Source organism: Orycteropus afer, unplaced genomic scaffold (genome assembly GCF_000298275.1).
Source record: "Orycteropus afer afer isolate SDZICR_OR568_19922 unplaced genomic scaffold, OryAfe1.0 scaffold00070, whole genome shotgun sequence".
Classification (NCBI taxonomy): domain Eukaryota; kingdom Metazoa; phylum Chordata; class Mammalia; order Tubulidentata; family Orycteropodidae; genus Orycteropus; species Orycteropus afer.
In genome coordinates, this window is record NW_006921657.1 from 4628257 (window position 1) to 4642445 (window position 14189).

Below are 14189 nucleotides of genomic sequence, written 5' to 3' on the forward strand. Positions count from 1 at the left end.
TGTGGGTTCAATTCCAGACCTGAAGGGCAGCTAGGGGCCATAGTCTCAGTGGTTACACCAGGCTCTATTGGACCAGCAAACCTGGTCCTGGGGTGGGATTCTTAAGGTATATTTACCTTCTATACTTCCTAGATGCCAAAGTGGAGCTCTGGTGGCATAGTGCCTAAGGCACTTGACTGCTAACCAGAAGGTTGGTAGTTCAAACCCACCAGCCACTCCTCGGAAGGAAGGTTGGGCAATCTATTTCCATAGTGATACTACCTCGGAAACCAAAGGAGGGGTCACTATGAGTCAGGAGATGGCTTGACGGCACATAACAACAACAACAAGATGCCAAAGTTTTAAAGTGATACCAGAAAAGGATGACCATATTTGATTTAGTAGCTCCAGTGTGTAGATAGCTCTCCAGATTCATTTTTTCCTTGTCTTTTTGCTTGGGAGAATTTTTAACTAACCCAAAATATTTTACCTGAAAATACTACAGCCTCCGTTAAGATGGAAATGTTGTTTTTGTTTGCTGTCAAGTCGATTGACTCATAGAGACCCTATAGGACAGGGTAGAACTACCCCATAGTGTTTCCAAGACTGTAAATTTTTTTGCAAGCAGACTGCCACATCTTTCTCCCATGTAGTGGCTTGTGGAATCAAACCACTGATTTTTCAGTTAGCATCTGAGCACTTCAACGAGTGTACCAGCAGGGTTTCTTAAGATAGAAATGCCTTGTGTTTTTTTATAAAGAGTATTTTATTCTTTAACATTTTAAAAATATTTATTTATTTATTTTTGCGGTGTTCCCTCCCCTCAAGAGTATGTTACTCTTTGGGGGACTCATAATGGGCCCAGTGCTCTGGAACTAACTAATGTTTGTGAGGAACAGAAGATATTCTTAGACCTTACATTTGGATGACATTCTGTTTCTGTTTTTCCTGGGCCATGCCATTCTATTAGGTTACCATTTCCTTTTGCATGGGCTGAGTTTCTTTCTTTTTTAAAAAATAATATGTTACTGTGTTTTTAGTGAAAGTTTGCACAACAGCTTAGGTTCGTATTCAATAATTTCTATACAATTTGTTCAGTAACATTAGTTAATGTTCTTCACAATGTGTGAATGCTCTCAGTATTTCCCCTCTGGATGTTCTGTTTCCATTAATTAATCTAGTTTCCCCGCCTCCTTACCTTCTCTTTTTTTTTTTTAAAGTAATTGTTGACTGTTTGATGGACTGAGTTTCTTACTTTTTTCCCTCTGATAACAGGATCGTGGGGTCAATTGCACAATTTTCCAGAATCCCAAAAAGCTTCACTTAACTATTGGGATGTTGGTGCTTCTGAGTGAGCAAGAGATTCAGCAGACATGTGAGATGCTACAGCAGTGTAAACAGGAGTTCATTGAGTGAGTAATAAAATCCAAGGGAAGGAGGACGCTAGTCACCCAGTACTGCCTTCTTTTTGGTACCATAGACTTGTTTTTGGACTAGGGGGCTGAGTGGGTGGGAAGAAGGTTTGTTGATTCATCCATCTGTACTGTAACACTTAACATTGGACATTATCTGAAAGGTTTCTAATAGATTTAAAGTGCAGGTAGTCTCTGACTTACGGTAAAATTCTGTTCCGACTACTCTGTTACAGGTTGCTTCTGACTTAAGTAGAATACCTCATTTTTTAAAATAGTTTTCATTATTGTTGCCTTTTATTATCAGTATATTTGTAAATCCAATCTTTATTTGTTTTTGGGAGTTATAAACATTACATTAAATTTACAGGTATGATGACATAAGCAAATTACGTACTGCAACATTGTATGCAGTACATATTATGATAAGATGTGTCAGTAAAAAAAAGGAAGGTCATAAGTGTGGTTTATTGTAACTCAAATACATTGTGAAGCAGGGAGTATCTGTATATATTTACAGATTTTTATGGGAAGACTCTACTTTGAATTGTATTAGTTGAGAAGGCAGTTTCATATTTAAATTTTATGTTTATATTTAGGAAATCTCATTATTTTATCCAAAAGGAAATTACTCTCTCTCTCTTTTTTTTTTTTTTTAATTGTGATCTGGATGAAAGTTTACAGAGCAAATTCACTTTCCATACAGCAGCTCACATACACTTTGTCTCATGACATTGACTATAATTTACCGCAATGCAACAGCTCCCCTCCCACTTCCTCCCCATAGTTACCTCTTCCTTGTGTCCTTCCCTCCATGCACTCCTGCCCCCTGAGCTTTGTCCCTGTGCATACCAAAAGGAAATTATTCTCTTTTGAGAAAAAGAAAATAGGCTACTATTTTTATTAAAAAGAGTCCAGGCTACTGTATTAGTTTTCTGTGCTGCTATAGCAAATTTTAAATTTAGGGGCTTAAAACAACACAATTTATTATCTTACAGTTGTATGGGTCAGAAGTCTGACACAGATCTCACTGGGCTCAAATCAAAGTGTCCTTCTGGAGACTTAAGAAGAGAATCTGTCTCTTTCTAGCTTCTAGAGGCTGCCAACAGTCCTTGCTTGTGGCCTCCTTCCCCCATCTTCAAAGCCACATTACATCTCTGTGACCCTTCTGTCATCACATCTCTCTCTGTCTGACCACAGCAGAGACAAAAAAAAAAACAAAACAAAAAAACTCACTGCCGTTGAGTCAGATGTGACTCATAGTGACCCCTCCTTGGGTTTCTGAGGAAGTATCTCTATGGAAATAGATTGTCCAGTCTTCCTTCTGAGGAGTGGCTGGTGGGTTTGAACCACCAGCCTTCTGGTTAACAGTCAAATACCTTAGGCACTACACCACCAGAGCTCTTATAGCAGAGACAGATTCTCTAATTTTAAGCACTCACATGATTTGATTATTTGATTGAGACTACCCAGGATAATTCAGGATAGTCTCATCTCAAATTCCTAAACCTTAACGATGTCTTCAAAAGGTCTTTTGCTGTGTAAACTAATATATTAATAAATTCTGGAGATTGTTAGAACACAGACATCTTTAGGAGAGCATTTTTTTGCCTACCACAGTTGATCAAACACTATCATATGATTCACTAGAAAAGCCTTCCTTTTATTTTAGGAAAGACTTTTACTTTTTTTAATACAGGTAATTTTGTTTGAATCAGTAGGGATACCAGGAACTGTCTAAGCAATTCTGTTTTGATTCAAGGAGAACATTGCTGTTTTGAGGGTAGTGGTTTATTTTCCTGTAAAATTCTAATTTACATGATATGATAGAACACCTTTATTTCAAAGAATCACCTCTTCCCCCCTCTCATTACTCCTTTTACTTAAGATCGATGAAGAACAAGAAAAATTGGAAAACTGACATACTCAAATAAACCAAAAAACCAACCCCGCTGCCATCGAGTTGGTTCTAACTCATAGCAACCCTCATTGGGTTTCCAAGGCAGTAAATCTTTACAGAAGTAGATTGCCCAGTCTTCCTTCCACAGAGTGGCTGGTGGGTTTGAACCACCAACCTTCAGGTTAGCAGTCAAATAATGCCTTAGGCACTGTCTCATCAGAGCTCCTTGATATAATCAAATTGTTCTGTTAATTTCATTATGATATTTAAGTCTCCCTAATATTCTAACATGAGTTTGTAGAAAGGGCTTAGCTAGTTATATTGAGTATATAATGTGTGTGAGGATGGTGCAGGACCAGACAGTGTTTCATTCTGATGTACATAGAGGGTCTCTGTATCGGAGCCTACTCGATGGCACCTAACAACAACAGCAAGGTGTAAAGAGATTTGAAAATTTTTCTTATTTACGTTGTATATGAAACTGTGTAATGTAATGGTATATTTGTGGGCCAGTTCTCCTTTTCCATTAAGAGTTTCTAAGACAAGATACTTTTCTTGAAAAAAATTTTAAGTGGCTTGGGTCTGCAGTCTGCCGGTCCTTTCTGAATCTCAAACAGCAAAGAACACTTCCTTGTCTTGTTGTTTGCTCAGAAATGTATATGTTTCTGTTGATCTTACCTAGAATTCAAAATAGTTTGGTGTTCACAGTTTTATATTTGCAGTTTTCCTTGCACAAAATAAAACTTCATGCTTTCCCTTACAAAACAGAGTGATTTTTCCTAGTTTAAGAATCAGTTCTGATACTTGTAATCATTGCCAGATCACCTTTTGCTAACCCAAACTGAAAGCAGCTCCGTTTTCTTGGCTGCCATTGAGATAATCCTGCTAAGAAAAAACTTAAAGGCAGATAAAATATTTGCTTGGAAAGGTATTTGTTTTTCCTGCCTTATGAAAATCAGGTCACATGTGTTTAATCACCAGCGCTTTATCCTGAGCTGTAGGATTTAGCTGAGTTGCTCCCTTTTATGTCTCTTGCTGTTTGACTAAATGCCAAATCTGAACCCTTTAAGCATGTCAGGGAATGAAGAGCAGTCTTAATAGTTCCTAAGAATTTTTGACATGACATGATGAAAACAGTAATTGTAGTTTTTCAAATTCAGCAAAGCTTTTGAAATAGGACAATCACCCTGCCAAAAATCTGCAGTGCATGCAAAAATTATCTGAAGATGCTGTTTTTCAAAAAGGCTGTGAAGATTTGAAAAGCAAATAAAGCAAGCCTCCCTGTTTCCCCTCCCCCTAGCCACATACATATACTTAAAAAGTGTATAAAGCAAAATTAATTTACTTCTGAGAAGGAGGATGAGAATCTGAATTGGTTGTTTGGATCAGTTAACGGTGCCTTGTTTCCTTTAAAGGAAGAAATTTCTTAAACAGCCAGTCAATAAACAAAAACTTTTAATAAAGCTCTGGTAAATAAAAGATGCCATCTAAGTTTTATTCTTCCTTATTCTTGTCCTTGCCTCTGTACTTTGGTTTGCTTTGGAAGGATGTCAGTACATAATAGCATTTCTACCCTCTCATAGTGTGTTATTGTTGTTAGCTACCCTCGAGTTGGCCCCCGACTCTTGGTGACCCCAGGCACACCAGAATGAAACGCTACCCAGTTCTGTGCCATCCCCACGATCAGTTGCAGATCGACCTGTGGTGGTCCATAGGTTTTCATTGGCTGATTTTTGGACATGGATCTCCAGGCCTTTCTTCCTAGTCCATTTTAGTCTGTAAGCTCTGCTGAAACCTGTTCCACATCACAGCAACACATAAAAACTCCACCGACAGACGATGGTGGCTGTGCATGAGATGCACTGGCTGGGAATTGAACTCCAGCCTCCCTCATGGAAAGTGAAGATGTTAGCACTGAACCACTATTGCCCCCATTTCTGTGGTGTAAAGGTACCAAATTAAAATATAAAAGAGAAAGGATTGAGAATGAAGAAACCAGTACACCAGAGGCTCTAATGTAATTTGATGGCTTTTAAAATTGAAGCCTTTAAATAATGTCGCTATGTTGGAATTTAATTAAAACAGTGGTGATAAGGTGGATATTTAAAAAATACATGTTGAGCAGTTTAATATTTGTTTTAAATTTTGAGATTTAAAAAATATGTGAAAAATGTATCTTAGTTCTTAGTTGTTACTTTTTGTTTTTTAACTGAGGTGAAATTCATGTAACATAAAAGTAACCATTTTAAAGAACACGTGGGTGGCATTTAGCACATTTGCCATGTTGTGCAACCACTACTCTACTGGGTTGTTTTTGGAGATTAAAGAATGAGACCTAACCAGCAATAGGAACTTTTGTTTTATTCCTTAGACCAAAAGCTCCTGTAGCTGTGTAGATTTCAGATGAATTATTTATACTGTTTGGTAAACTCTGAAGCTCTAAATGTGTCCCTGGGGACTTTTCTTTGTGAGATGTAGAATATACAGTAAAGTGGCTCTGAGGATTTACCCTGGCAGATACGCAGCAATTCTTTAGCTCTGGTACACTTAAGTGTTCCTAATAGGCCTAAAGTAAAACCAAGTAAGAAGTTAAAAAAAGGATAAGAAGGGAAGGGGAAGAAGTTGGTGGTGGTGGTGTTAGATGCTGTCGAGTCGGCTCTGACTCATAGTGACCCTTTGCACAGTAGAACGAAACACCACCTCGTCCTGTGCCAGCCTTACAATCCTTGCTATACTTGAGCCCATTGTTGCCGCCACTGTGTCTATCCATCTCGTTGAAAGCCTTCCCCTTCTTCGTTGGCGCTCCACTTTACCAAGCATGATATCCTTCTCTCGGGAATGGTTCTTCTGACAACATGACCAAAGTAGGTGAAATGAAGTCTGGTCATTCTTGCTTCCAAGGAGCATTCTGGCTGCACTTCCTCCAGGACAGATTTGTTAGTCCTTTTAGCAGACCATTGTACTCTTAGTGTTCTTCTCCAACACGACAACTCAGAGGCATAAATTCTTCTTCAGTCTTCCTTGTTTATTATCCAGCTCTCACATGCATAAAAGGCAATTAGAAAATACCATGGCTTGGGTTAGGCGTACCTTCATCTTCAAGGAGATATTTTTGCTCTTTATCATTTGAAAGAGGTCCTTTGCAGCAGATTTTCCCAATGCAATATGTCATCTGATGTCCTGACTGATGCTTCCATTGATGTTGATTGTAGAACCAAGTAATATGAAATCCTTGACAACTTCAATCTTTTCTCCACCCACCAGGAAGCTGTTTATTGGATCGGTTGTGAGGATTTTTGTTTTCTTTATATTGAGGTGTAATCCATACTGCAGACTGTAGTCTTTAATCTTCGTCAGTAAATGCTTCAAGTCATCCTCACTTTCAACGAGCGAAGTTGTGTCATCTGTGTATTGCAGATTGTTAATGAGTCTTCCTCCAATCCTGATGCCATGGTCTTCTTCCTATAATCCAGCTTCTCAGATTATTTGCTTAGCATACAAGCTGAATAAGTATGGTGAAAGAATACAACCTTGAGACACTCCTTTCTTGATTTTGAACCATATAGTATCCCCTTGTTCTGTTTAAATGACAGCCTCCTGATCTATGTATAGGTTCCTCATGAGTAAAATCAAGTGTTCTGGAATTCCCATTCTTTTCAATGTTATCCACAATTTGTTACGATCCACACAATCAAATGCTTTTGCATAGTCAATAAAACATAAGTAAACATCTTTCTGGTATTCTTTGCTTTCAGCTAAGGTCCATCTGACATCAGCAGTGAAATCCCTCATTCTTCATCCTCTTCTGAATCCAGGTTGCATTTCTGGAAGCTCTCTGACAATATACTGCTGCAATCGTTTTGAATTATCTTCAGTAAGATTTTACTTGCATGTGATATTAATGATATTGTTTTGATAATTTCCACATTCTGTGGGATCACCTTTCTTTGGAATGGGTACAGATATGGCTCTCTTCCAGTCAGTTGGCCAGGAAGCTGTCTTCCAAATCTCTTGGCATAGTTGAGTGAGTACCTCTAGTGGGACATCTGTTTGTTGAAATATCTCAGTGGGTATTCCGTCAATTCCTGGAGCCTTTGCCAATTCCTTCAGTGCAGCTTTGACTTCTTCCTTCAATGCCATTGGCTCTTCTTGATCATATGCCACCTCCTAAAATGGATGAACATCGACCAATTCTTTTTGGTACAGTGACTGTGTATTCCTTCCATCTTCTTTTGATACTTCCTGCATCATTCAATATTTTGCCCATAGAATCTTTCAGTATTGCAACTTGAGGCTTAAATTTTTTCCTCAGTTCTTTCAGCTTGAGAAATGCCAAGTGTGTTCTTCCTTTTTGGTTTTCCAGCTCCAGGTCTTCATACATTTCATTATAGTAATTGGCCAGGGACTGAGGTAGGTAGGCCCAGGGCTTGGAGGCTGTTTTTTTCTTGGGTGTGGCTCTATGTTAAGGGCAGGGGCTGAGGTAGGCAGGTGCAGAGGGATTAGGAACAACTAAGGGAGATGAACTTGTCTGGTCAGTTCATTGTCCTGTGGTTGCTTACATGTTGCTGTGAGGCTGGAGGCTGTGCTACCATGTTGCAAAATGCCAGCAGGGTTACCCATGGTGGAGAGGTTTCAGCTGAGCTTCTGTGCTTATACAGACTTGGAAGAAGGAAGAGGCCATCCACTTCTCAAAGAATTGGCCAGTGAAAACCTTATGAATGGCAGTGAAACACTGTCTGATATATTACTGGAAAACTTTATGAACAGCCCTGAAATATTGTCCAACATAGTGCCAGAAGATGAACCCTTCAGGTTGGAAGGCACTCAGAATTTGACTGGAGAAGAGCTGACTCCTCAGAGAAGAGATGACCTTAATGATATGGATAGAGTAAAGCTTTTGGGACCTCACTGGCTGATGTAGCATGACTCAAAATGCGCAGAAACAGATGCAGACATCCATTAATAATTGGAACTTGGAATGTTTGAAGTATGAATCTAGGAAAATTAGAAGTTGTCAAAAACGAGATGAAATGCATAAAGATTGATATCCTAGACATTAATGAGCTGAAATGGACTGGTTTTGGCCATTTTGAATCAGACAATCATATGATCTACTATGCTGGGAATGACAAATTGAAGAGGAATGGTGTGGCATTCATTGTCAGAGACTGTTTCAAGATCTGTCCTGAAGTACAACACTATCAGTGGCAGGATAAGATCCATATGCCTGCAAGGAAGACCAGTTCATAGTACTGTTATCCAAATTTACGCACCAACCACCAAAGCCAAAGATGAAGATACTGAAGACTTCTACCAACTTCTGCAGTCTGAAATGGACTGAACATGCAATCAAGATGTGTGATTATCACTGGTGACTGCAATGCAAAAGTTGGAAACAAAGAAGAGTTACTGGTAGTTGAAAAATATGGCCTTGGTGATAGAAATAATGCTGGAGAACACATGATAGAATTTTGCAAGACCAATGTCTTATTCATTGTAGATACTTTTTTTCAACAACGTAAGCGATGGCTATATACATGGACTTCACCAGATGGAATACACAGGAATCAGATTGACTACATCTGTGGCAAGAGGTGATGGAAAAGTTCAATATCTTTGGCCAAAACAAGGCCAGGAGCTGATTGTGGAACAGACCATCAACTGCTCATATGCACGTTCAAGTTTTTTTTTTTTTTTTTAATTGTGATTTGGGTGAAAATTTACAGAGCAAATTCACTTTCTGTACAGTAGTCCACGTCCACTTTGTCTCATGACATTGACCACAATTTACCACAATGCAATAGCTACCCTCCCACTTCCTCCCTATAGTTACCTCTTCCCTGTGTCCATTCCTCCATGCACTCCTCCCCCTTAGCTGTCTCCCTGTGAATAAGCAGCCCTTCTTTCTCCCATGATTGTACTCTCTAAGGAGTGTATCTACCTCAGGGAAATGTTCAACTCATATACCTGTCTATTGTTGGCTGGAAGCCACAGGTGTGATTTCAATTCCAGACCTGAAGGGCAGTTATGGGCCATAGTTTCAGTGGTTCCACCAGGCTATATTGGACCAGCAAACCTGGTCCTCCCCCCCCCCCCTTTTTTTTTCTCCAAATGATTTTGAGTTTTGTTCCACATTGTTTTCCCTCTCTATCCAGGATCTCCTACACAGATCCCCTTCCAAGTGGTTGACATTGGTAGCCCGGCACCATCTAGTTCTTCTGGTCTCAGTCGTATAGGCTGAAGATCAGATGGTGTACCAGTTGCTGGGACTAATTGCTTCCATGATTTTTTGGTTTTCTTCATTCTTCTTTGTTCTGGATGAGGAGAGACCCATTGTTGCATCTAGATGGCAGCTTGCAAGCTTTTAAGACCCCATTCGCTACTCGCCAAAGTAAGAGGTAGAACAATGTTTTGTGTACTATGTTATGCCACTTGAGCTTCATGTCCCCTGCGACTATGGTCCTGAGCCCACAGGTTCAACTACTAGGTCTCTCTTGGTAGCTGGCTGATGCATGTTCAAGTTGAAGTTGAAGACAATTAAGTCTACGAGAGCCAAAATATGACTTTGATAATATCCCACCTGAATTTAGAGACCATTTGAAGGATAGATTTGATGCATTGAACACCAGTGACCGAAAAAACCAGAGGAATTGTGGGATGACACCAAGAACATCATCCATGAAGAAAGCAAGAGGTCATTAAAAAGATAAGAAAGGAAGAAAAGACCAAAATGGGTGTCAGAAGAGACTCTGAAACTTGCCCTTGAACAGAGAATAGCTAAAGCAAATGGAAGAAATGACAAGAACGGAAGATTTCAAAGAGCAGCTCGAGAAGACAAAGCCAATTACTATAATGAAATGTGCAAAGCAGAAGAAGAGGAAAGAGAAATACCCATGGACACATGTTAAGTATGAATTATTTATTGTCTCAGGTGTCACTCAGATGGAAAGTCAGCTCACTGGTGTCCCAGGTAGAATGGTTTAGTTACTATGACAGAAATTGGTTATCAGGCAAACCATTGGATTTCTCACCTGCTTGGTAATCTCTCTTGATAAATCCCAGGGATAGAGTGAAAGAGTTTTTTTGTTCCCACTTATAAAACAGGCTTCTGAACCTATTTATTAATTTGTTCTTGGTACTCATTTAGCCAAAGATTTGAGGTAGTTTATAGTGAGGACATATATGCAAAATAAATGCTATAAGCAGAGAGACCGGATATCATGTGGATTGGATGGGGAGAAAATTCACGCTGAAAACCAAAGCATGGTAATATTTATTTATTTATTGTGATTTGGGTGAAAATTGACAGAGCAAATTCACTTTGTATGGTAATAATTTGAATATTAAAATTGAATACTGTTTTTTTTCCACACCAATATTGTTGTTGTTGTTAGGTGCCGTCGAGTCAGTTCTGACTCATAATGACCCTATATACAACAGAACGAAACACTGCCTGGTCCTGTGCCAGCCTCACAATCTTTGCTATACCTGAGCCCATCATTGTGGTCATTGTGTCAGTCCATCTTATTGAGGGCCTTCCCCTTTTTCGTTGACCCTCTACTCTACCAAGCATATCTTTCTTCAGGGAATGGTTCCTTCTAACAACATGAGCAAAGTAGGTGAGATGAAGTCTGGCCATTCTTGCTTCCAAGAAGCATTCCAGCTGCACTTCTTCCAGGACAGATTTGTTTGTTCTTTTGGCAGTCCATGGTACTTTCAGTGTTCTTCACCAACACAAAATCACACCAATATACTAGAACTAAAATTCCAAAAAAAAAAAAAATACACTGATGTATCTAGTTCTAAAAGCTTTTTAGGAGAGAAACTTTTTCTAGTTCTCAATCTGAGAAGACCTTGCCTTAGGAACCTTAACATAAAGAGCACAACATCACAGAAGGATGATGAGCAGAATCTTTAACAGCAACTTTGCAGAAGATAGAGGAACATTGTTCGTGTTGCTCTTTCTTGTGCTGACACACCCCCCCTCCCCAAGTAAAAACATTTTTGTGGGAAAGTAAACAAATGGTATGGTACTTTCTGGTGATCCAACTATACAGTGTTAGAGCGTAAAAAAAATGTAGAATATATGGTTAGTATTAAACTGTCTTTTTCTGTTATCTCCCCTGCACTTTGACATAGGCCTGAATGGCAGTTGTTGAGACTGAATACTTTGGCTAGTTCTTAGAGTGGAGATAGTACTATAATCCTGTATTGTTGATTGAAACTATAGGCCCCAGGCTACAGTGATACTTAGGATCAGGACTGTAATTTTCCTCAATCAAATATCTGTCTAAAATGTTGTTGTTGTTAGGTGCTGTTGAGTTGCTTCTTACTTATAGCGACAAAATGAAACATTCATACACCCAAACGAAACACTGCCTGGTCCTACACCATCCTCACAATCATTGCTATGCTTGAACCCATTGTTGTAGCTACAGGGTCAATCTGTCTCATTGAGGGTCTTCCTCTTTTTCACTGACCCTCTACTTTGCTAAGCATGATGTCCTTCTCCAGGGACTGGTCCCTCTTGACAGCATGACCAAAGTAGAAGAGACAAAAGTCTCCACGTCCTCACTTTAAGGAACATTCTGGCTACTTCATCCAAGACAGATTAGTTTGTTCTTCTGGTAGTCTATGGTATATTCAATATTCTTCACCAAGACCATAATTCAAATGCATCAATTCTTCTGTGGTCTTCCCTATTTATTGTCCAGCTTTTGCATGCATATGAGGCAACTGAAAAGACCATGGTTTAGGTTAGGTGCACCTCAGTCTTCTAAGTCTAAAATGGTTGAATATAATAGTCTTTTTTTTTTTGAGAAAAATTATGATCTTGTTGGATCATTCTGGACCTAGAAGCTTTAAGGGAATGTTTACCATTCCAATTCCTAGGGTACAGAGATCTTGGCTGCAATTTCAAGGAGAATGTTTTGTTGTTTTTTGGATTTCCTGAAATCCTTTTGGCTTTGAACTAGTACTACATTTCATTCAATGATAATATGGGAACATGACCACATTTGCTCAAAATTGTCCAGAACGGTTTCTCCTTTCATAAGAGAACATGCATTCATTGTTCACCAGAGATTTATTGAGCAACCTTCATGTATAAGATACTGTGTCAGGTGCTAAGTGGGTTCAATTCCAGACCTTAAGGGCAGTTAGGGGCCATAGTCTCAGTGGTTCCATCAGACTCTATCAGACCAGCAAACCTGATCCCCACCCCCCGCTTTTCTTAAAATGCTTTTGAGTTTGTTCCACATTCAAATTTACTACATTTTTAATGACTGTAATAGTACATCAATTTGGATAAATTACAGTTTACAACACTTCCCCTTTTGCTGGCCTTTAAGTTGTTTTGTTTTATTGTTAGTATAAAAATACCACAATGAATCTATAGTATACTCTTCGTTGAAATTTTTGTTGACTGGGCAATCTATTCAATAGAGATGCTGTCTCAGGAACCCAAGGACGGGTCTCTATGAGTCAGGACTGACTCCATGGCAGTGAGTTTGATTTGGTTATTATATTAAAAAAAAATAAAGAATAGAAAATAATATAATGAACCCACATCATAGGATTCAGCAGTTAATCAACCTGTGATCTGTTTTGTTCATCTGTAGTCCTACATTTTTTTCTCTTTGTAGGATTATTTTAAAGTCAGTCCTAGATAAAATACAATGTCACTTGAAAATACTTCATTTCTTCAGTATGTGATAAAAAATAAAAATATCAGCAAAACCATTACCACATCTTAGAAAAGAAACACCAGTGTTCAGATTTCCCTGTTAGACTCATAAACCATTTTCAATGGTTTTAAATGTTTGTTTTTACCTCTCAGTGCCTAGTATGCATTTCCAAGGGTCCAGGGTAGTCTCAAGAAATTTAATATCTACTTACAATATCAAAATGCATTACTCCTCCCCCCCCCCCATGCCCGGCTTAAAATGACATGAATTTGTTCTCTTACAGTTCAGAAGTCAGAAGTCCGAAATGGATCTTACTGGGGTACAGTTAAGGTATTATGTGGGAGGCATTCCTCCTGGAGGCTTTAAGGGAAAATCCATTTCTTTGCGTTTTCCAGCTTCCAGAGGCTACCTGCATTCTTTGGCTCATAGTCCCTTCCATCTTCAAAGCCAGCAAAGACTTTTTGAGTCTTTTTTTCTTTCAGCTTTATTGAGATATAATTAATTCATATAACATACAATTCACCTATTTAAAATATATATGTTGCTCTTTCTGCTGCCATCTTGGTTGCATATTACCTGTACAAAATGCCCGGTAAAGCCACAGAAACCGTCCCCACTACAGAGCAGGTGTTGCCACACAGCCCAGGCTGAGATAGGTCTGGAATAGAATCTGACAGTGATGAATCAGCATCAACCAGAGCTCTAGGAACAGAATTCCACACAGACAACCACACAACAAGCCCAGCTGGCACAGCAGCTGAAATCGATGAAGAACCAGTCAGTTAAGCAAAACAGAGTCAGGAGTGAAGAGAAGGCACAGAAGGCTATGTCCAAATTGGATGTCTGACAACTCACAAGTTACTAGAGTCACACTATCCAGAAACCTAAGAATATCCTCCTTGTCATCACAAAGCCAGATGTCTACAAAATCCCAGCTTTAGGCATCATCATAGTTTTTTGGGAAGCCAAGATCGAGGGTTTGTCTCAGCAAGCACAGCTAGCAGCTACTGAGAAATTGAAAGTTCAATGTGAAGTTGTCTTGAACATTCAAGAAAACATAAAAATTTCTGTTGTGCAAGAGGAGAGTGAAGAGGAAGAGGTTGATAGAACAAGTATGGAAGTTAAGGACATAGTATTGGTTGTGTCACAAGCAGCTGTGTCACGGGCAAAGGCAGTCAGCCCTGAAGGACAACAACAATTAATTAATTAATT

General features: G+C 39.1%; 1 protein-coding gene across 1 annotated transcript in view; it reads left to right on the forward strand.

The window, feature by feature from the left end:
* Positions 1-14189, forward strand: part of ASCC1 (activating signal cointegrator 1 complex subunit 1) — a 220346-nt gene that overhangs the window by 80929 nt on the left and 125228 nt on the right. The window contains exon 5 of the mRNA XM_007940643.2: positions 1255-1391. Coding sequence (XP_007938834.1) covers positions 1255-1391 — 137 coding nt within the window. The remainder of the gene's footprint in view (positions 1-1254; positions 1392-14189) is intronic.